Below are 24433 nucleotides of genomic sequence, written 5' to 3' on the forward strand. Positions count from 1 at the left end.
TATATATATATATATATGTATTTTTTTTTTTTTTTTTTAAAGCAGTATGAAAAGTGTGCTGTGCATATGTTGCTCCTCAAATTCACAAGCTTATGCATTACCAGCTAATGTTTCAACATGGTCCTTAAGTATTTTCAGATGTATGTAGACCACTTGTTCATGTGTGAGCTTCTAGACTGTACAGGACAGGAATCAGGGTAGTAACAATGATTCAGGTCTTATTCAGGTAACCAAGTCCCAATCTAAGAAATCTTTCTCTTCAAATTCATACTTTTTACAAGCAGTTTTCCTTGCAGGTCAGAGCTATTTTTTCACTTAATGACAGTACCATTCATGGCTAAATTATTTTATATTCCTGCTTCAGATGAATGAATGAAGGTTACACTGTAGTATCCTACATATATTTATTATTGATAAAAAAATAAGCCTTTTCCCTTGACACATAAATCAATACCAAACAAATGGGACATCTATTTCAGGAAAAATGACAACTGCAGGTGAGGGCTTTTAATGCTTAATTTTCCTTTCTGTGGAAATAATTGCTTGTGTTTTTCAGGAGCACTTTACCTTGCATTGGCCAGCTCTGTTGAGACCACTTCTAACAATCCTTGCTTTGTTTTATTGTGTTCATTGTTTAAAGGACAGGCAGGAAGCCTGCTGTAATTATGTACAGAATTTGTGTAATAACTTATTACTGGGATACCAGAAACCCATGAACACTTTTCATATGTTTTTTGCAGCAACGTGGAGAAAACCAGATGCTGCTCAAATCAGCAAAGAAAGTTTCATTTCTTGACCTAACAGTAATGGGAACAAAATGAGCCACCACTTATGTAACATTTTATATTGCAATAGACTTGTAAGAGGTGAGACTGGTTTTGCTGCAAGTATTGTAAAGCACATACAGCATCTTTATCACAGAATGATTGTGTGACTGTTAGTGTTCAATTTTTTTGCAGTTCAGTCATTTAATGAATATTTGGTTGACAGCTTTTGACTTATGTTAATATTTCTAAATAAAACAACATACTTTTATAACTGATTGATATTGAAGTTTAATCACAGATCTTAATTGTAATGCAATGATTGTATGTAGGTTATGCATATATTAGTACATGTGAGAAGAATCTTAATAATTTTGTAAAATAGTTTACAGAAAGTATACATTTCCATAATGCACTACAGTTGTACTAAATAGACAAAGGCAAAAAAGAAAAAAAAAACTAGCTTCCACCCAACAAAACATGCCTGCATAAAACAATATCCAATGTTTCTAATTTTCATGACAAAATTATGATTACGTAGTTTTTACAAGGACACGTTTCCATAATACATAACAGTAGTACTAAGTAGACAAAAAAGACTTAAAAAAATAAAAAATAAAAAATAAAAAAAATTCCACCCACCAAAACATATGCATGCCTTAAACAAAATCCAATGACTTTCATCTTCATTATCAAATGATGATTACAGAGTCATTAAAAGAAAACCTCATAATATAATATGAAGTAGACCAAAAATACAAATAAAAATTAACCTCAACCAACCTAAACATATTCCTGCATAAAACAATATCCAGTACATCTAATTTTTATTATCAAAAGATTAAAAAGAGTCATTACAAGAAAGCATTTCCATAATGTATAACAGTAGTACTAAATAGACAAAAACAGCCAACCTCCAGAATATATACCTACACAAAACAATATACCTCCAGTGCCTCTCATTTAATTAGAAAATATGTGATCAGAATTTTACTTGAAAAGATATCCTGATGTTTGGCTTAACTGAATAAATTCATAAGTTTAAAGAAATCATCCATTGATGTATTGGTCTACTTTCGCTAAAAGCTCTGTTGCGATGTCCAGTGCCTTTCTGGCATTATTAACCTTGTACTCTCTGTTTGGAATGTGAGGAGACTGGTGATAATTTGGATATTGAGTCTTTTTAGCATCAACACCAAGTTCAATCAGTTGTCTCACAGTGGTGGGAACAGAACTCAACTGTGAGCTGTAGTAAGACACCTTCTGAGCAAGACTTGTTATTGAACTATTGTTGGGACGCTGTCCTATTTTCCTGTATACCACCGCTATCAGGGCTTTTTCCACAGCCTGGTGTACCTTAAACAGACACCACTCCGAGGTATCTCCTCCAGTGTCATTGTGAGCAGCATTAACGTCACATTGTGCCTGTTCATACCAGCGTTTAGCTTCCTCTCTGTCTGGCCTTGGAGTTTCTCTGTGGTGTGACCAAAAGTTATAGTGCCATCTATAATTGTTCTGGTAGAACCTCTCACGTCCCCTCCTGTGGCTTTGTGCCTCTGTGTTCCACTGGTAAAAGTAATCTCTGAAGTCTCTCCCATTCGAGGATGTGTTATGTGCAGTTCTCCCTTGTTGTAGCTCTTCAATTCTAGTTTGCAGGTATTTGAAAGCCTCAGTGGAAAGCCCTTCGTTGCCTGGATTTTTGTCTGGATGCCACTGGAGGTAAAGACGTTTAAGGGCTTTGCGTTTGTCCTCACTCGACATATTCCAGATTTCTTTTAAGCTTTGGTCAATTTCTTTTTTGGCCTCTTCCAATGTCTGTGGAAAGGCTCTTCTGAGTGGAGGCTCAGGTGTGACTCTAGAGGGTGCAGGCTCAGATGTGCATCTGTTGGGTGGAGGCACAGATGTTAAAAGAGGTTGTACATCTGTGCAAGTGGCATTCTGGCATGTTGGCATTCTTTGCTTCTTTTCCCTTTTAAATTGGTACAGGTCAAGAGAGCTTACTTCAATGAAGTCATTACAGCCCAATTGTATTTTATATCTAGCAGGATATTGTCTTGTTTGTCCCAATGAATCATCCAGTTGCTCTATAATAATGGCATAAAAATATTCACCCGATTCATCTTTACTGAAGCCAACATACTCTCCACTTTCAAAATTGTTCAGGAAGCTCATATCAAGGCAATCATGCCATTCTTCAGGTATACGACATCCAGGTTCAGGTAAGACACCGTGTCCTTCCTCTTTGTGGCCAGTGTTATGAATGCCATGTTTTGACAATACTTTCTCAACATCCTCCATGTTATCACAGTACAGAAGTTGCCCAAGGACTGGAAGCCTTGAGGTGGCCAGACAGTTCTTCAGAAGAGCATTGATTTCTTTAGTAAGACACATAGTAACTTCATTTACTACTTTGTGGGCCATGTCATCGTGGTGTTTCAAGTAGAACGTACATCCATCTTCCTGTTTATTCACATAAACATCTGTTTCAGTCTTGCTACCCTCAAGTGGCTCCAGGTTTAACAGAATCTCAGTTTGAAGAGTTTTGCAACAGATCATTTGAATCTTAGAAAAGAGCATCCCACACATTTGAGTAGCTCCAGAATGTGAAATCTCACCATTGCTCTCTTTTCTGATGAGACAGGCTAACCCGTGAAGAAATGCAGCAGAACACAAGTGATTTTCAAACCAACTACCAAATTCACAGCCCTCTTTAAAATCACAATATTGGACACTTGTTCCATCCAGGTTTTCAGAAATTACATCAGAAAGAAACTTGGGACGGACTTGCAGAGGAAGCAACTGCACATATTTTTGATGTTCATAGTGATCATCTCCAAGGTGGCAGTAGTTTAATTTTTCAAGTAATTTCAGCTTTGTTTCCAAAGGACCCTCTAGTCTTGAGGCCTGGAAGACGGTGTCATTGAAAAACAATGTGCTGGATTTGTAGAGTCTTCCATCTGTTGATGGAAGATAAAGTGGGGAGTTTTGGAAAAGTGTTTCCTTCTGTTCCTTTTTCATCAGACAAAAAAGCTGCTGTACAACACGTTGTGCTGTTTTCTGCTGATTTGCCTGAAGCTTGTCTTTGTCAGAGCTATCTGAATAGATTTCTTGAAGAACAGTACTGTATTGTTCAATCGTGGGTCTCTCATTTATGCCAATCTTCTTGAAGAAGTCTTCAAATTTCATATAATCTGAGGGGATGTTGTACAAAAAGGGTCTAAACTCAAGAGCATTGTGTAGCACAAGGGCTGTCTGCTGGGCTTTCACAAGTGTTGTCCCTTTTTCCACCAAGATAATGGGGAGGTCTGAGTACAGAGAGGCATCAAATTTCACTGACTGCAGGTATGCATATGATTTGCTAAATACTTTCTGTCTTATTTTCAGCAAACTGTCTGTTTGGCACTGGGAACTACAGATGTTTCTCAGATTATTAGCTATTTGTTCAGGCAGCGGGGTCTCCAAGGCTCCAGCATTCTGAATCATCTTTATGAGTTTAGGAGAGCAGTGTTCTGATGGTAGTATTGGCATGGATGTCCATATGAGATACTGGTGATCAGTATCTCTTTCAATCAAAGATCCACTGATTGGAACAACCTCTCTCTCTTGAGCAAAGGCCTTGTGATAATCACAAAGTGCTGGCTGAATTTCCACAGGGAATATGAATTTAATGTTAGCAATTCTGTTCAAAAGATTAGAGTTTTTCTCATTACTCTTCTTTAAAACAGTCTTAAACATCAGTTTTGATCTTTTCTTAAGAACATCAAGGGAAGTGGTGCCTCTAGTTTCAGATTCAATTTGATATGCAAACTCAATGATTTCCTCATCTGACACTTCATGTTTTAACCCAATGGTCTTCAGAAAACACAGTGCTTCAGAACGTTTATCTTTGAAAATGTCCCAAAACTGTTCTTGCACAAATCTCTCTTCTGGAAGCATGAGCTTATAAAGAGGTACTTTCTCATCATAGAAGTATGCAGCCACCTGAAGAGAGCCATGCATGTCTCGAATAAATGAGATCCCTTTCAATGCAGAGACAATCCTGTGGTCCACCGGTCCAAGTTCCACTACCAACCGAATTAAATCAAGAAGTTTGGCCTCTTTCATCGTATGCACAGAAGGAAGAATAAACTGTACACAGAAATCCTGATCATTTAAAATTGGAATTTTAAGACTTTCTGACAATTCTTGGTTCAGCAAGTTGTACTTAAGGAAAATACTGTCACACCCTTCTACAGTGAACAGGTTTGGAAAGTCAAAGTAATGCTTAGAATTCAGAATGAATACAGTTCCGTGCGAGTCAATCCTTATGCGTTTGCCAGATATCGACTCAAACAGGGGCAAAGACTTGAGCATTCTTGCATATTGACTCTTGTTTTTGGAATCTCGAATCCCACGCTGCAAGAAGCATTGAAGCTCTTCACGTTCACCATCAGACAGCTCCTCAAACTGTGAATGAGATACATGATAAACCTGCTGCAAAACAGCTCTGCTGTCTCCTGTTTTCAGCAGTTCAGGATACAGATTAATGTAACGGAATTCCATGGAACCACTGAAAAAGATGCTGTCTAATTTCATGAACCCAAGTTTAATGAGAATGGATGGTATTTTTTCATCTGAATTCAGAATCACTTTTGATACATTACTCATTGTTTGTAAGAAATGCGTATTATTCTGAATTGGGCAGATAACTGGAAGAATAGGACTGTCATTGAAGTGCTTTTTAATCTCACTGTAGACGTTCGGCATTCCATTTTGCGAGATAATGTCTTGATCATAAAAAAACCTCCATAATGTTTTTAGCCAAGTGATTATCTCTTTCTGTGCATTGTAGAGTTGACACTTTTGATCAGGTACCGACAGCCTGAGCAGTTGCGCAAGTTCTGCTTTTAAGTAGTCTGCTCCAATAGCAACTGTCAAGTCCTTAATGAAGTTTCCTTCACGCAGAATTTTGATGCACTGTCCATTGACTTCAATATCTGCAAACATTTCCTGATGTCCAGAGAAAAGGCTGCTAAATTTTGATATTAGTTTTGGGGATTGTGAGTTGAAGACTCTTAAAATCTGATCTTGGGTGAGGAGAAGAGGCAGCTCATTGAGGTCAGGAACAGGGACAGCTTTTTTCACATCATTATTAGTCAAGCAGAAGCTCAAAAGTTTTGAATATCTTTTTTTGTCTTTGATCAATGTCTGGTTAATGGGCAAAGGCAAACCATTAGTTGTCTGTTTAGGGTCATTCAGCGATACTTGCTTCAAGAACTTCACCACTGCTGAAGCACTGACTTCTGACACATTCACACCAGCCGCTTTGAAATTATCTTTTATTTGATGTATTTTAGAAGACTGTGGTACCAATTTCATACCAATGTCATCTAAAACTTCAAAAATGCCTTCATGGTCCTCAGTTGTAAAATATGGACAATCCACTGAATCTGGTTTAGACACACTGCGCCAGTTCACTGTGTATTTTAGTATTGATTTGGCGTGATATGACTTGTCTGCAACAGCGTGAATGGTTGGTATGACAGAAAGTTCATGTTTGTTGACTGATCTATACACCTCATGGACCATCTCATGCCAGACTTTGTCTACTTCCTTCGAATTGCATGGAAAGTATTTAAGGCAGGAAGCCTCTAGCTCCATTTTGAGGTATACAAGAGCAGTGGGTGTATCTTTCTTCATGGCTGTACAGAGGTGTAATAGGAGGTCAGCATAGAGTGGTGAAATGATGTTTACTTTCAAGGACTGGTTCCATTCAGTTTTCAGACTATCACCATCTTCTTTCCACAAGTCCCTTCTAGAGGAATCTACTTCAAAATTGGCATTCACATGTATTGGTAAACCAGTTTGTCCAGGCAAAGGCAAAGAACAAAATGCCCTGCCAATGAAATCATGCTTTAACGTGCTGCTAAAACATGCAGCCAGTGCTGCTTGAGGAACTTTTAAATTAATCTGCTTATTTTCGCTCACATGGTTTTGTTTAAAAGAGCCAAAGCACTCTGCAATGACCCACTGACTTTGTTGTTTTCCGTTTGAGATCTGCATGCTGTAGATGGTTTTGCATGGTTCTGGTATCCCTGACATGAGGGATTTCCGAACATGGTTGTCAAAGTTTTCCTTGTGTACCATGTTCTTTTCTGTGAATTTTCTCTCAATAATGAAAGAACATTTTGGTTTTCCATCTTCACTGATCTCTGAGAACTGTATTTTTGTAATGTATTTCAGGAAGAGAATTAGACCCTCAGGATCTTCAATCAAGGCATGGTAAAGATTCTTCATGTCACTGTCTTTTACTATACTCCTAGAAATGTCAGATTTTTCTGCCATTTGTTCTGTCCTGAGAGGGAGCCTGAACATGGTTCCAGAACTAAGTGCAAACATTCCTGGTAGAAATGTATGATAAACATCCTCAAAAGACTTCTTAAATTCATCTTTCATTGAATACATGCACCCTGGGGACTGCTTTGTTGCATTGTCCACATATTTCAGATTTGGATCAGAAATGCAGAGCCATTTGTCACCGGTCAGGATAGATGGACAATCTGTTAAATGATACACAGAATTGAACCCAAGTCCATATTTCCCAGTCCTTCCTAAAGTGCCATGTTTTCCTCCTTCCCCCAGCTGTTGAATACCTTGAAGATCAGCATCAGAAAATGTTCTGTTGTTGTACACACAAAGTGCTGGGCCTTGAGCCAGTTCCCATTTTTTTCCAAATATTTTTTTCGTTGGATGTTTTCTTTTGTCCCATACAAAGTGAATTTCTGTTGCCTCTGCATCATCTGCATTTTGAATGAGCTCTTTCAGAATATCCTTTTTAGATGGATATGCGTCAATTATGTTTTTTATTCTGACAGTTAACTTCTCAGTTTGTCCGAACTCTTTGTCAAAAAGGGAAAATCCACTAACCAAATGATTCTTCAGGGTATGGTGTCTTGTTGTCACAACACCAAAATGACAGGCAACAGCTCGAGGTATCAATGCATGGGTGAGCTTGACACCAGCTGAAACAGGCATCCATTGACTGTCATTAAATTTGAGCTGATTAGAAGATATCAGCATGCCACTTTCATCAGGTATGAGACAATTTTCAAACTTTTCCATTTTTACTTTAAGCAGCCCTTTCATGAGTATTGAAACACACTTATGAAGGTCTGACACAGAAAGAGGCTGAGATCCATAGAAAGCTTTAATATCCTCAAGTGCAGCCAACAATTGCTCTTTCGTAAATTGTTTTGTAATCCCAATACAGTCCCAGAGTCTCTCAAATTTAGAGAAGATGGCTGGTAGTACATAGAGATATGGTTTCTCCTCAAATACTTCATTTCTGGCCACTGACCTTACATTTACAAAGTGATCCTCAATTAAAATGAATGGATGTGATTTTGCAAATGCAACAATAGAATGGGGATCATTCTGTTCCAACAAGTAAGTGTTGAGGTATTCATAGCAAAACTGGGCAATGTTAAGGAGAACTGCCTTTTCAATTGCATTGGATTGTTGGTGTGCTTTTAACAGCTGCTGAAGCACTGTCACAACTGGTGGATTTGTCTGTACTTGCAATGTTTTGAGAATGGGATCCATATTGTGTATTTGAAGGTTTGAATGATCAACTGTGAATTCAGTCATGCTTACTAAATTGCGGCAATTGTCACTGTAAACTTCAGCTGGTTTTTTAAGAATGGTGACATTCTTGTTTTGCTGAACTAAAGGAGCTACAGCCGGAAGGAATGATATTTGAGATAGTAATACCCAGCGATGAGAATTCACATCTTCTGAAGAGACTTTTATTGATTCAATGAGACACTGAAGGTGTTTACGACATTTTGATTTATTCTGTTGCCAGTCTCTGGATACTCTCCCTGCTCTGTCTATGATGTCCTCGAATGGGAGGCGGTCATTCAGCATTCCCAAATCTGAAAGCCGTTGAATCCTTTTTGGTGAGAGGAAGTCAGTTTCAGTCCCTTCAACAAAGCGTCCTTCTTCAAGCTCGTACAAACACGCCACCTTACCAGAAGGATTCACAACTTGCTTGATGAATTGAAGCTTCTTACATCTCTGTGTAGGAATGCAAGGGTACCCTTTCAGTAGGTCATCAACAGTAGGATCATTCAAGTCAATGGCATTTAGCACAAGAGCATTTCTGTTGTGTGTCCCCAGGACACTCAAGTTCTTCAAAACAACTTCATAAAACTCAGGCCAGTTGATTGTTTTCTGTTTTATAATTTCTTTGAAGCCACACTGACTGAAACTATCTCTTACCCAGGATGGAAGAGAAACAACACAGGAATCTGAGTCTCCCATATTCAAGAACACTTTCATGGCAATATTTCCAACTGCTGTGTTCTCTGCAATTTTTGGATTCAGAAATCTGGCCTTGTCCATAGAACACCAATTTTGTCCATTACTGAAAAGCTCCAGAGGTTTTCCATTGGCATTCTGTGCGATTGCTGAGTAGAAAGACTTAACCATGGGCAAAAATGCTTCACTGACTTTCTCTGTTCTAGGCCAGAATGTGTAGAAGGGATAGTTCTGGAGATTTCCATTTTGTGCCATTTTTTTCAGCTCAAGAATGGTAGTGATGTAAGCAGTGGTTACAGCATCTTTAAGTAAGGCGTTGTTCCACTCAGACTTTACTCCTTTCCCCCATAGGCCTTTCCTATTTGATGTGACAGCAAAAGTGCCATTGACATGGACTGGAAGACCTGTCTCAATTGGAAGAGGAAGAAAACAAAAAGCCTGGCCAAATAGGCTTTCATTAGGGGACCACATATTAGTTTGTGTTTCTCTATGTAAAGGTACAGCAATACCTCCAATTGGCAAAGAAAACACATGTTCATGTTCATTTCTTCTCTGGAACATTCGCAAAGAATCCTGTGTCCCAAAACAAGAGTACAAAAGCCAGTACTGGGTAAGCGATCCCTCTTGGTTATCCTGAACTATTTTAACAAGCTGTGCATTACTATAGTCAATAATGTTGTGGCACGTGATATCACCCTTCATGAAGGTCCCCTTGATCTCTTGGATAAGTGTGTCATTTGAGACAGCAAATGAATTTATTACTTCTCTAGACAATTTGAGAGTAGTCTGAATCTCATCATGCCGTGGAGGAGTGAATGCAATTTCAGGGACAATTTGAAGTGACATAGACATAATGTTCTTTAGAAATAGTATGTGAGTTTGTGAATTTTCAGTCAAATAATGTTTAAAACCTTTAATTCGCTCTTCGTCATATACTTTTGCACTGATCTCTGACTTGTTTGCCTCCTCCACAGTGCGAAACGGTAATTTAATCAAAGTGCCATTGTACGTTTTCTTGCTGTTTTGTACTGACAGATCACAATCAAAAATACCCTCATAAGACTTGAACTGTCCAGGAAACCTTTTGTAGAGACGTTCCTGGAATGGGTTAAGTTTAATTCCAGGGTTTCCTTTGCTGACTATGTGCTTCTCCAAATGGGTGACATTTGGATCTAGAATGAGAAGGCTTTTCCCACTCAAAATAGAGGGAATATCGCTCACATGGTAAACTGCATTAAATCCAAGCCCAAACTTCCCAATTTTCTCAACTTTGCTTTCCTTTGATGCCGATCCCACTTTGACAATGTTTGTCCAGTCTTCTTCTGAAAAGAGCTCATTGTTGAAGATCCAAAGGCATGGTCCATTGCAGATGGCCATTCCATCATCAATGAGGGTTTCAGGTGGGTCTCTGTGTTTTCTGAAGTCCAGGAGGAATTTACAAGTGCTTGCTCCTGCATCCTCAGCATTTTGTATGAGTTCTTTGAAAATGTCACTTTCCTCATCATACTCTTTAAGAATGTTCTTAATTCTTTGTGTAATTGGCTCTGACTGCCCACATTGTTCTATACCAAAGGATCCTTGATCAGTTGTTATGCACTGTGGTTTTAAGATGCGGGTACTTAAAAATGGTATTTTCAACCACCTTGCAGTAAGGGGTAGTACTTCCTCATGAATAACATAGAATTCCTCGTTGTCTTGTTTCAGGTCATCCAATCCTTCAGCACTGATGTCACAGAAGACTGTTTTGGACAAAGACTGCAAAGTAAAGCTTTTGTTTTGTGCCATGACAGGCACAGGGGTATCGTCCTTTAAAAACTTTTCATTTTTTCGCATCCAGTCAAGAATGGCGATTGACACTTTGAGTTCTGTCGAGTCTCCATAAGGTGGATCCCTGTCATCTATTCTTTGTTGTATGTCATGGAGTACTTCTTCAATCTCCTCATCAGACAGTGTCTCCTTTACACCAAATTCCCTTAGCATGTTTTCATACTTCAAAAACTCTTCAGGCACTTTCTTGATGTAGGAGCTCAGATCCAATTCAGATGGATAGGCTAAAACTATGTCTCTTGGAGCGACAAACTCTGTTTGATTCCACAGCAAGGGAATGCATTTTGCATTCATTGCCTGTCTGAAATTCCCCATGTTGTCTTGCATGAATCTGTAAATATTGTGCAACTTGGTTTTAAACTGGAAATCTGAATCTGGATTGACCATGCCAGCTGCAATTGATCCCAGTACAGACAGGTTCTCCAAGACCTTTTCAGCAGGAGGAGGGTCGTAAAGACCAAGATGTTTGCAGACACTCACCGTTAGCTCAGAGGTAAGTGGCATTACATATCCAACAATTGCAGAATATTTGGAATCCCTTACTTCATCTGGTTTATAAAGACATCTCTTTTGATTTTTACAAATGCCACTATTTAGGGATTTTGGATTTTCACAGGGTACCCATTGCATTTGCATTACCTCTCTTCTCTCTGTCTTAGAGAATTTTGAAAGTAAATCATTCCCATTCAATACTCTAACAAGAGTATCTGCTTTTTTGAGTGCCTTATTTGGTGAGTAGATACGAAGATTTTCAATATGTTTCATGACTTGGAGTATGTTTGCTGTTGATATTTCTTTTTCTTCTGTCTTTAGGCCAAGGCGCTGCAAGCTCTGGAGCATTTCTTGATTCTTTGTGTAAAAAGGTGGGGGGAATAAATCTTCCTCGAAAAGATCCTGGAATGTCTTGTTTCTGGGATCAAAAACGTCTGAGGCTTGTTTGTGTTCTCCCTGAGTGGTCTGAATAAAATTGAGATCTTTCGTTTTTGTGAGCAGCATCTCACTTTGTGAGAGTAGAAGGCAACCGTGGTTCAATATCCAGCTCATTATTGTCTGTTCCTCGTCTTTTCGGAAATAGGCTGTCTTTATGCAATCAACCAAATTAATAGCCACCTTAGCTGCATCCAAAAGTTCAATATTAAGAAGAGTCAAGAGTCTGCGATCAGTTTCATTTGCACACTGTACAATGGTCTCAGGCATGGGCAGATCTTTTGGAATGGCTGGGTTGGTGGTTAAAACAACTGCCTGCTTTGATTTAACTGCAACATATTTCCCAGACATCAGTCTGAAGATTGGTAACAAGGAAAGCAATTTCTGTTCAGCATTTGAGAGAGAATCCAATGAAGAGAGGTATACTTTAAACTCTTCTTTTTCATGTAGTGAAGCAGAGGCAATGTGTTTGATGACCTGATCTCTGGCTGAGTTCATCAAAACTTGTAGGACATTTTTTGGTGAAGCTGGGAGAATGTAACTCTCAATGTCATGATGTCTGAGACACTCGTCTCTTTTTATGACTGTACACCCCACCATCTTAACCACTTTCTGAACGTGATCTGACAAGATGGACCCCCTGCTACTCTGAAAGATTAAAGTTGTGTTCCTCTGCAACTTGGCTAACAATATCGAATTTCCAGAATTTTGGAGTGGCTCCAGAGGTATTAAAGGCATTCCACAAAAGTCACTTAACTCCTCACATTCAGTGCTTAGAAACTTCCAGAATTCAGCCAGCCAGCTCTTTGGTGGATGATGATCTTTTGCTGGTTTCCATGTCACATGACCTTGGTTCTCTCTCCAGTCCATGGGTAAGTGCTTCTTGATAAGCGCAACAACATGTTTTGCATCCAAATTGATTATGTTATATTTGCCTGAAACAAAAATTAGTGAGATATAATTTTTCCAAATCGCCCCATTTATTTATATGTGGTAGAGAAGCACAATGTAGAATCTGAAATTAGATGCAAGAGAATCAATGTTCTATTTGAAGAAGAAGCCTTGCACAATCTTATTTAAGTATCATTAAACCTTAACAAATGCATAATATTATTTTCATATTATTCTAAGTGTTCCAGATTAAATAAAAGAAACAATTTTCTTACTGTCTGATGCTAGTTTCCTTAGATGCATTGTGCAAAAATGGCTCAGATCGTTGGGTAAAAAGCTTTTGTTACAAAACGGCAGCAATGTTCTAAACAGAGAAAAACAGAACATTACAACTTGGACAACACAATATAAATATACTAAAACATAGGAATGAGGAACTATATCACACGTTACCTGGGAAACCTCTCATTGTCAATTAGAACAGTGTTCTGCTCTTTGTTGGTAAATGATGTGAAGGTTCCATCACTGAGTGGCAGAAGCTTAAGACCTTGTAGTTCTGTGTACTTCTCATCACTGAGCAGAAATTCAAGAAGAGAATATTTATCCTCTTTCCTGAAGTTTTCCACATCACTTCTACGAAGGACATCTCTAACAAAAGATGGGGTCACTCTTTTCAAGGTATCACTTCCAGCAAAGGTTTCTTCAACATCTTTCAAAACATGTTTTGGGACAGTGACAAGGTTCTCCCCCTTTGCGATCAATAATCTTGACACTGCAGTCATTGTGTCACTACATATAGTGTTGTCTGGAAAAACTGCATCTGAGGGAGACACCCAGATTTTCTCATTATCGGCAAGATGAAAGATCTCATATTGAAACAGACACTTCAGGGTGTCCTTTGCAACTTTATGCCACCTATCTGTGTGTACAGTCTTGGTCAGGTCAGGCCAAAGATTATACACAGAGGCGGCAGGCAGGGCTGAGCTTCTGGACAACTGAATAGCATCTAGGATCATCATTAGATATACAATAGGAAGAACATCTTTTATAAGAAGCTCATTCCACATTGCAGCCTCATCGTTCTTCTGATCCTCCTCTTGCCACTTGATGTACCTCCGATTGTCTGTCAGGCCAAAGCAAGCATTGATGTGAACAGGAAGCCTAGTTTTGTTTGATTCATTGTTTGGAAGGGGCAGAAAGCAACTTAGTCGTCCATTGCAAAGTGATCTGTCTTCATCTAATTGAAATGCTACATCAACTTGTGGGTAGAAGCTTAGCTTATTGGCTAGAGAGTCAATCTCTGGTATACATCCTTGTTTCAGAAGACAAGGCGTCACAAGCCACCGTAACTTTGTTTCTTCCATTTGCCGGGATATGTGTGATACAGTTTTGAAACACGTTTTTCTGTCCACAGATTCCTGCTGGACATACAACTCCTGATTATGATGAGAAACCGAGAGACTTGACACTGAAACTTTGAGCCTTTGTTTGCATGAGCCGCTGGTGTCAATATGCAGCAAAGTAATGGATGACACATTTCTCAGAAAAAGAAGACTAATGTCTGCATCAGCAATGAAACTGTCAAAAAGCTCTGTAACTTTCTTGGAGTCATATAAGTTATCTGATATCTCAGAAGCTTCATTACGCAGAGGGAAACGAAAGAGGGTTCCTTTGAAGTACTGATCCTCACTGATGACCGTCTCCCAGGAACAATTGTTGACTTGACCGACAATATTCTGAAAGGGCTGAAATTGATCTCTCAAGTTCAAAAGACTTTCTCTGTCCTCTTCATCGTCTAATGACCATCGATAGCCTTCCTGCTCATCTCCAAACATCATCTTTTGTGGGTCAAAAATGGCAAGGTGTTTGGAGCTAAATACACTTGGCAAATCTGTAAATAAATAAATAAATAATATTTATTTATATAAATATTTATATATTTATTGTTGTGCCAAATGCCTGACCCCATCTGAACCCTACACCCCAAGGACCCTAAAGGGGTAGCTATTTGTGAAACCTGATCAAAACTGCTTTTTGCCCTATTTTATTGGAGCTAATCAGGTCAATACAGTCATAATTAAACAGTGCTAAATAAGATACTAGATTACAACACATTTATACAGTTTGGCATTTTAACTGTGTGATTCTGTTCTGTGCGATTTTTTAAAATCTCTCTCTCACACACAAACAAATACACATACACAGCACCTAGAGGAACACCTGTTCATAAAGTAATGGAGAATGTCCCACTTTTCAAATAATTTATTTATAAATCAATCCCAGATGAGAAGTACGGTCATTTGCACTTTGTTTGGTGGAATATAATCATCATAGAAGTTTAACGAGTGAAATATCTACCACGAGAAAAACACTGTCATTCATAGAAATGCACACAATAGCAGGCCAGCGGCATCGCTGCACATGATTACATCCATAAAGTGTGGGAAAAATTTCTATATTATTTAACTATAGACCTTCATCACAGTTGGTGTGTCATCTCATCCGGCTCTGAATAGTAGCGTAATCAAACCTTCACCTATAATTCTATCAATGGACGATCACCAGTTTTGAGAAATAAATTAAACTAAATTAGATGTACTTAACAATAATCATAAACAGTTTAAACTATTTCTTTAGCTTGACACAGCACGTGTGTGTCATATTACATTTTAATGTACAACAGTATCTGAGCGAGGCGATTATCAGGGCAACGTGTTCCTGGTTCATGAGGAGCTGCGTGCTGTGCAGGTTTCTTCCAGTGGATTACTGTGCTCAACTTAATCTTGTCGGGCATATAGTATTTGGTTGTCAGTGAACATTTCCCTAATCATCAAATTCAAAGAGGATATTACTCCATGTTTAAAATGATTACGCTAATTATTTTCTGTAATCGGACTCTGGGATAGGAATATTCCTTTATTTGAACATTTGTTAATTGTATCTTATCACTTACCTGGAGATTATATTGAAAAGGACATAAAAGCAATGCAATCATTATAATTGCTCATACTCAGTACATCTTTACTCGTAATGTAAGTTTTTTGTGACACATTTAAGAAATGGCCTATTACATATAACCTAATAATTGCACAAAGGCATTTTTTTTCTTGCAACTGAGTGTTAACTACAAAATATTTAAAGTATGTGAAACTAAATATTTTAATGGATTGACAGCCCTAATTTTAGTCAATCTGCTGATGTAGTATATTTCACCTGTAATATGATAGACAGAGTTGAAGCCAATCCCAAATCTGCCAACTTTTGTTGGGTCATCCTGCTTGATGCTTCTGCCAACTCTCTGAATTCCTTCCCAGTCTTCCTCTGTGAAGGCTGCATCATTGAAGGCATAAAGAGAAGGTCCTGCCAGAACAGTTATACAAAGTGACAAAATAGTTATGCAAACATGATAAAGTGAAAAAGTTGCCCTAACAGATCAGGCATGCAAATTAAAGAGCAGTTGAAGATGTGTCCTTCCTCCTATATGTGAAAGTGCATTGTCTGCAGCCCATTATATTTAATTTTGGCACCATACAGTGATTTTAACCTTGTTTTTGATATTTAAGATAATTGGGTCATATTGGGCCACCCTATGCAAATGTGTCTTTTTAAAAGAGGGTCACACAAGCTGTGTTTCGTTTAAGAAGTTCTGTGCTACGGAGGTCGCATTTATCAACCGCATACGTCATAGAGGCTGTGTTGTTTCAGAAAAGCAAGTAGATCACTACTAATGTAGCCTTCTAATTCGATCTTCTTTTACAGGAATTCAAATGATGCAAGAGGGTATCCTTAAGCTGGCACTCACAATCCACAATTCTTTCCGTCAACACAAACAATACCTAATTTCTCTGAAAACAGATTTACTTGAAGATATGACATTCAAATACAAGTAATATTGATCCCAAGTTGAAGTACTGCAGTAGATAGGTGCAAAATGTATAATATGTAAAATACTAATAGTAAATAAAGTATAATATACAACAGTTAGTACCAGTCCTCGAATCTGATTGGACGAGAGACATTCCATGAGTACTGATGTCTCAGTACATCAGCACTCGGACGCTTCACAGTGTGTATCACTCCGCTTGTGGTTGTGGTGTTTTAATCTAAAGTGTTAGAGCAGTGCATATGTGTTAAGAGCTACTGTATATGTGTCTCATTACATTTATTTTTGTGACATTAGAGATTTTAGCCAGCAGGTGTTGGCAAAAGACCATTTTTGTGTGTAATATAAGCCAGTTCGGTGATGTGAAGTGAGTCAGCGTCAGTCAGTGTTTTCATTCATCAGCAGTGCACTATGTGATCGCTTGGATTATGACTACACTACTAAAGCTAAGTAACAGCTTTAAACAGCTTTAAACTAACAAATTCAGTATTAAGGCTCATCACAGCTGATCTAGGAGCTTTATACAGCTTTATACCATTTGTGCCATTGAAGAGACTGTAATGACACTTTTCCACTGCACGTTACGGTTCGACTCGACTCGACTCTGCTCGCTTTACTTTTCTGAGCTTGCTTTTCCACTGCAGTTTAGTGCCGCCTCAACGTGGGTGGGATTATAGACTGATCGTCATAGTTGCGCCGGCTCTACTACCGTGACATCATCTTAAACGCGACAAAAACATTACTGACCACAAACAATAACACGACCGCTAGCTGTTAGCTACTAGCTCATTGTGCTGCATAAAGCAGTTGTTGCATGGTGATTTTGTTGGTGATCTGGTTGTTTTAGAAGCAAGCTTTCCAGTAGCTGGTCAACTAAATAAAGTGAAGCTTTCAAGCAGAATATAGAGTTAACGTAACAAAACTTACCATCCTCCATTGTGGACTCTAACAACGCCGAGTCCAGGGCACTCTCGCCGGTCTATTGCCATAGATAGTGTCCATTTGGTCAAACCACTTCCACTTTTCACTATGGCTGTTGTGGTCCTTGATGGTTCTGTAGTCACTTTTAAGTTTTTGTAACTTTTTCCTACACTATTGGTAGGTCCGGTGGTAGCCGTGTGCGGCCAACAGCTGAGACGCTTCCTGAAAGACTTTTTCATTTCGCGTAGTTTCGTTTGAGAGGAACATCTGCACCTCGTTTATTGACCACGGCGTGGTTTTGCGCACAGACATTTCTTGTTACAATTCGAAAGTCGCGTGAACAAATGATATTGCTGTCGCTGTTGCTAACTTTAAAACTAGCGGGTTGATGTCCCGTGTCGCAAATCCAGTGACGCTGGTAGTGACGATTCTCTCTGACCAATCAGTGATCTGCAGGGTTTTGACATCACATTTAGTATCGGCTCGGCTCGCTTGGAACCTCGACTGAGGTGGTACTAAAAAAAGTCCACAGTGGAAAACCCCCAAAAAGCGAGCAGAGTTGAGTCGAGCTGTACCGTGCAGTGGAAAAGCCCCATAAGTCTATCCCTCACAGCCTCATTGTCATTCCCATTAAAAATCAAAGATGGTGCTAATATGAAGAAAGGTTTATAGTGAATGACTCTTGCGCACCGGCTACCGCGAACGTACAGCTTTAGGATGCATTTGACCAAAATGACATTATTTTCAGAAAGCTGACTAACACACTACAGCATCTCTGCACACTCCATATCTCTCTCTCACACACACACCTATGAAGGCCTACGCTCCGTATACCTCTGCCTACAAAGAACGCGTCCTACCTATCAATAGCCTTCGTAATAAGACACACCTACAGATGAAGTAATCAATAGCAAAGTGTGTCCTTAGATTTACTGCAATGTTGCTCCCAAAGCAGCTAAGCTGAAACCTATTACCTATACCCTCAAACCTATACATCTTAGGGAGTTTTTCCTTGCCATTATTGCTTTTGGCTTGCTCACTGGGGGATTGTAAGGCACTATATTTCTATTTTTCATAATTTTTTCTGTTTTCTGTAAAGCTGCTTTGGAACAATATGTATTGTAAAAAGCCCAATACAAACAAAATTGGTTTGAATTTTTACACAAGTACCTTGATACTTTCTGAGCTCTTCACTCCACAGGCTTTGAGTCCCATAATGTCTCTCATCATGAATAAACACCACAGCTGAAGCTCCTGCGTCATCTGCATTCTGTATCAGCTCCTGATATGTTATAGCACAATTATTATCATTAAATAGGCAGCATATAAAAATGTATGGCACATCACAATGATTGTCAAATGTCTATGCAATATGTAAAGATATTCTTTTTACTTCAGCAAACCTACCTTTAATATTTGTCCCCCATCTGGGTACCTTCTCAAAATCTCTTTCAAGTAATCAATAAATGGGGGGGACGTGGCACCAAATGTATTTCTAAATTAAACAATGTTAAAAGTTATCACAAAGTGCACAAAACACACGCAAATTAAATTCAAGTTTCACTGTAGGTTATGTAAATGTGTTCAAAAATTAGTTTAATTCATGCTAGTGTTTAGTGTTAGTATGGTGAGCATTTGTAAAACATATTGGTCTACTGAACAAATTCAGGTTTCAATCAGTTTTTATGTTCATATAAACTTGCTTCATCTGAGAGTTCTACATTTTTCCCAGGTTTAAAAATAAAACACAATCAATTAAAATAATCACTTACTTTTTTTTCTTCTTGTGCCTTGATGCTGAACTCATTTTTATGCTTTTACTGTCTCCTCTGTGATGAAAGAAACTGTTAAAAAAAATTTGATCAGTTCAGTAAAAACTTCTCAACACAGCACTAAATAAGAATGATATACAAATTTCTATCAAAAAATATTTAACTGAAAACAGAGGATGCCTCGCAGGTATTTCTGGAAAAACTTTTGAATGACGACAAAATATTTTTTTTTAACACAATCTCCTGAACATTTTTATGAACAATTCGAAATAATTAGTTCAGTAAAATGAATCAAACGTCCCATCATGACAGTTAACCAAATAGAAAACATACTGATAAATTCAATGTATCCTTTTTACATATAAATAGAGGTGTTATAAGTAATGGGTTCGTCAATATTTTAAGTTTCTAAAGCTGTAAATACGTTAAAAAAAATTACGTATTAGATGCTTTCAAACGTCCATATTGTGTGTTTTAGTGTCTATCCAAATGTACAAACATCTATGTTTAAATGTTACAAATATTAACATACAAATAGCTATGTATATTAGTGAGATCAGGCTGGAGCGACCTGACTTGCCTTGAAAAGGAAGTTAACTGCACATTGAGGTTTTCTGTGTTGTACTTTTTTCTACACATTGTCCTCTATTTATCTGTGTTTTTGTGTGCAATGGCTTGCGGAAAAACTAATGTGCCATAATTTAAAATACATTTAAAAAAATTCCCACATGGCTTTTTATTATGGTGTAATACAGGTGCATCTCAATAAATTAGAATGTCGTGGAAAAGTTCATTTATTTCAGTAATTCAACTCAAATTGTGAAACTCGTGTATTAAATAAATTCAATGCACACAGACCGAAGTAGTTTAAGTCTTTGGTTCTTTTAATTGTGATGATTTTGGCTCACATTGAACAAAAACCCACCAATTCACTATCTCAAAAAATTAGAATATGGTGACATGCCAATCAGCTAATCAACTCAAAACACTTGCAAAGGTTTCCTGAGCCTTCAAAATGGTCTCTCAGTTTGGTTCACTAGGCTACACAATCATGGGGAAGACTGCTGATCTGACAGATCAATAATTGACACCCTTCACAAGGAGGGTAAGCCACAAACATTCATTGCCAAAGAAGCTGGCTGTTCACAGAGTGCTGTATCCAAGCATGTTAACAGAAAGTTGAGTGGAAGGAAAAAGTGTGGAAGAAAAAGATGCACAACCAACCGAGAGAACCGCAGCCTTATGAGGATTGTCAAGCAACATCGATTCAAGAATTTGGGTGAACTTCACAAGGAATGGACTGAGGCTGGGGTCAAGGCATCAAGAGCTACCACACACAGATGTGTCAAGGAATTTGGCTACAGTTGTCGTATTCCTCTTGTTAAGCCACTCCTGAACCACAGATAATGACAGAGGGGTCGTACCTGGGCTAAGGAGAAGAAGAACTGGACTGTTGCCCAGTGTTCCAAATCCTCTTTTCAGATGAGGCAAGTTTTGAATTTCATTTGGAAACCAAGGTCCTAGAGTCTGGAGGAAGGGTGGAGAAGCTCATAGCCCAAGTTGCTTGAAGTCCAGTGTTAAGTTTCCACAGTCTGTGATGATTTGGGGTGCAATGTCATCTTCTGGTGTTGGTCCATTGTGTTTTTTGAAAACCAAAGTCACTGCACCCATTTACCAAGAAATTTTGGAGCACTTCATGCTTCCTTCTGCTGACCAGCTTTTTAAAGATGCTGATTTCATTTTCCAGCAGGATTTGGCACCTGCCCACACTGCCAAAAGCACCAAAAGTTGGTTAAATGACCATGGTGTTGGTGTGCTTGACTGGCCAGCAAACTCACCAGACCTGAACCCCATAGAGAATCTATGGGGTATTGTCAAGAGGAAAATGAGAAACAAGAGACCAAAAAAATGCAGATGAGCTGAAGGCCACTGTCAAAGAAACCTGGGCTTCCATACCACCTCAGCAGTGCCACAAACTGATCACCTCCATGCCATGCCGAATTGAGGCAGTAATTAAAGCAAAAGGAGCCCCTACCAAGTATTGAGTACATATACAGTAAATTAACATACTTTCCAGAAGGCCAACAATTCACTAAAAATGTTTTTTTTTATTGGTCTTATGATGTATTCTAATTTTTTGAGATGGTGAATTGGTGGGTTTTTGTAAAATGTGAGCCAAAATCATCACAATTAAAAGAACCAAAGACTTAAACTACTTCTGTCTGTGTGCATTGAATTTATTTAATACACGAGTTTCACAATTTGAGTTGAATTACTGAAATAAATGAACTTTTCCACGACATTCTAATTTATTGAGATGCACCTGTATATATATATATACACTGTAATATACTGTATATGTATATACATATATATATAACGAATGTTAAATTATTTTATGCTTGTTACAGAGCAGTGTCAAATTAGTAGTTGTAATAATTGCCTAAAAAAAAGCAAAAATCTAAAACTTTAATGGATATAAAATGAGAGAACTTAATTTGAAAATGTGGGAGACTTTTCCTGCAAAATTTTAAACTCTTGTTTTAGCAGAGTGGTCCGATCACAAAACCTTTGGAAACTGTTTCCAACTTTATTTAGCGCTGGCAACTTGCGATCAGATCACCAAGATGGATCTTAATACCAGGAGTGAATGGGGTCAAAATGCTTGTGGTGATGTGTAGTGGTGACATCATCATCTATCCCTGCTTCCTTAAACTATTCCTTTCTGATATTTATGAGCCTCTTCTCACAAACTAATCAATTCCTGGTAGATTAAATCAAGTCCTGCTGCACATATTTTCCCTTTTCCAATACTCTAAATCAGAAATACATCAGAATACACAAGTAAACAGGTCAATATTGTCAGCAACTTTGTTTGTCACTTGTGGGCATTCCTACAGCTGGTCGCTATTTATCGTTATTGATCGATTCACAAATGGCCATATCTTTATAAAATCTTATCACAGATGAGATATATTGCTGCTAAAACTACGATATCATTCTTTGGTGATGGGGGCTTGGCCGAGCGACGTCTGTGGAGAGTGAGGCTGAGAGAGTGAGTACGGTAAGGGTTGACACCAGTGGGAAATCACCTCTAACAGCTGTTTTGTGTTTGCAGTGAGAGCGGAGAGGGATTTAAAGGGCAATCCAGGCTGTCAGAGGAGAGAGAGAGTGACCACCAGTCTCAACATCAGGCCCTGCTTGAGCTACGCATGGAACTGGAGTGGCGATTCCAGGCACTAGTCCAGGCTCAAGGGGAAGACCGGCAGGTATTAGGGAGGCCTACACCACGACTACAGCCATTCTCACAAAGATGGGACCACGAGATTACCCTGAGGCTTTCACTGAGCTGTTCGAGCAGACGGCGGAGGCGTGGAAGTGGCCAAACTCCCATCAGGTGGTCCGCCTACTGCCGTTGCTGACGGGGGAAACCCAGCTTGTGGCCCATCAACTTCCAGTCAACATCTTCCTGGTGTAAGAGGATCTGAAAAGAGCCATCTTGCAACGGGTCAGCCATAGGAGCAGCACCTCCAGCGCTTCCAGACACTGACGCTTGGGAAGCACGCCCGCCCATTCGAGGAACATATGGCGGCGTATCCGAGGACCGGCAAGCCCTATTCTCTCTATCTCGCTCTCTCTCTCTCCCTTCCCTCCTCCTCCCCTCCCCCTCATCCCATTCCTGTTACCCAGAAATGGGGAATTCCTGTACCAAAACTTGTTCCCCGGTCTCGTGGGCCGTTGGCATCCCCTAATCCTCTTCATTGTCCCCCACAGTCAGGTGAATCCACTGCTGCGGGTGTGGGCGTGAAGTCTGGGCTGGTCTGCAGGGAACCTGGGCATTTCCAGGACCGATGCCCCATGATAAAGGTGTAGACACTGGTCCGGGTCCCTGACATGCCACAGGCCGTCCCTGATCGAGCAGGAGCGTACCGGATACCGGTGCCTATAAAGGGAGGGGGGGGGGGGGTGGGGGGGGTACATATCAAGCCTTGGTAGATTCAGGTTGTAATCAAACCTCCATTCACCAAAGCTTGATTCAATCCGAGGCTTTGGATACAAGCCAGCGGGTGAAGGTAAGGTGTGTACACGGGGATATTGACGATTAGTGACGGTCATCATTGAATTTCAGGGACAAAATCATAGTGTCGAGGCTGCGGTTAGTCCACGCCTCACCCATCCACTAATCTTGGGTACGAACTGGCAGGCATTTACTATGAGATTGAAGGAAATTTGTGTGGATGGGTCCTGTAATAAAGTGGTTGTGATTCACTGGCAGGGGAGGCAGAGCCGGAGCGTCAGGATGACGCAAGGGAGGGGGAAGTCTTGGCTTCCCAAGCCCCTAGAGGATTCCCTGCAGGGGATTTACCTCTGGAGCAGACGCGAGACGAGACCCTTAGACATGCCTTTGACCACGTGAAAGTGATTGATGGTCAACGCCTCCAGCCAGACGTTGCACTCACATATACGTATTTTTCAATTATCAAGGATTGGTTATATCGAGTGACACAGGATGCGCAGACAAAAGATGATACAACCCAATTGTTAGTCCCGAAGAGTCGTTGGGAAATGTTATTCCAGATGGCTCATTATAATCCGATGGCAGGTCACTTAGGGCAGGAAAAAACATTGAACCATCTAATGGCCTGTTTCTATTGGCCGGGTATTCACAGGGATGTCCGCAGGTGGTGTGCTGGTGGTGTGAGCTGGTGAATCCGCCAGCCACCCCATGAGCACCATTGCGCCACCTTCCATTGATCGAGGTCCCCTTCGAACTAATTGGTAAGGACCTTGTCGGGCCGTTAGAGTGAATGGCACATGTGCTTCATTTTGTGTTCGTTCTGGTGGACTATGCAACACGATATCCGGAAGCAGTGCCTCTATGCAACATCTCAGCACGTAGTGTTGCGGAGGCACTCTTCAGAATAATCTCTCGAGTAGGGATTCTGAAAGAAATCCTCATTGATCAAGACACGATGTTTATGTCACACACACTACGCAAACTGTACGAATTATTGGGGATTAATCGATTCGGACAAGCGTTTATCACCCCAAACGGACGGCTTGGTCGAACGATTTAATCAAACATAAAAAAATATGATTTGTACGTTTGTGTTGTTTGAGAGGTCCCACAAGCCTCCACAGGGTTCTCC

The 24433-nt window shown here is 39.5% G+C and overlaps 1 protein-coding gene across 1 annotated transcript in view; it reads right to left on the reverse strand.

The window, feature by feature from the left end:
• Window positions 1-22: 22 nt before the first annotated feature.
• The window catches only part of si:dkeyp-118h9.7 (sacsin), a 44727-nt gene continuing 20316 nt past the window's right edge, over window positions 23-24433 (reverse strand). Inside the window, exons 2-8 of the mRNA XM_051709772.1 lie at window positions 19284-19355; window positions 18919-19006; window positions 18682-18793; window positions 15921-16067; window positions 13161-14598; window positions 12983-13071; window positions 23-12751 (exon numbers count right to left, since the gene is read on the reverse strand). Of these exons, the coding sequence (XP_051565732.1) occupies window positions 1815-12751; window positions 12983-13071; window positions 13161-14598; window positions 15921-16067; window positions 18682-18793; window positions 18919-19006; window positions 19284-19318 (12846 nt within the window). The 5' untranslated portion in view covers window positions 19319-19355 and the 3' untranslated portion in view covers window positions 23-1814. The remainder of the gene's footprint in view (window positions 12752-12982; window positions 13072-13160; window positions 14599-15920; window positions 16068-18681; window positions 18794-18918; window positions 19007-19283; window positions 19356-24433) is intronic.

Source organism: Myxocyprinus asiaticus, chromosome 11 (assembly GCF_019703515.2).
Source record: "Myxocyprinus asiaticus isolate MX2 ecotype Aquarium Trade chromosome 11, UBuf_Myxa_2, whole genome shotgun sequence".
NCBI classification, from domain to species: Eukaryota; Metazoa; Chordata; class Actinopteri; order Cypriniformes; family Catostomidae; genus Myxocyprinus; species Myxocyprinus asiaticus.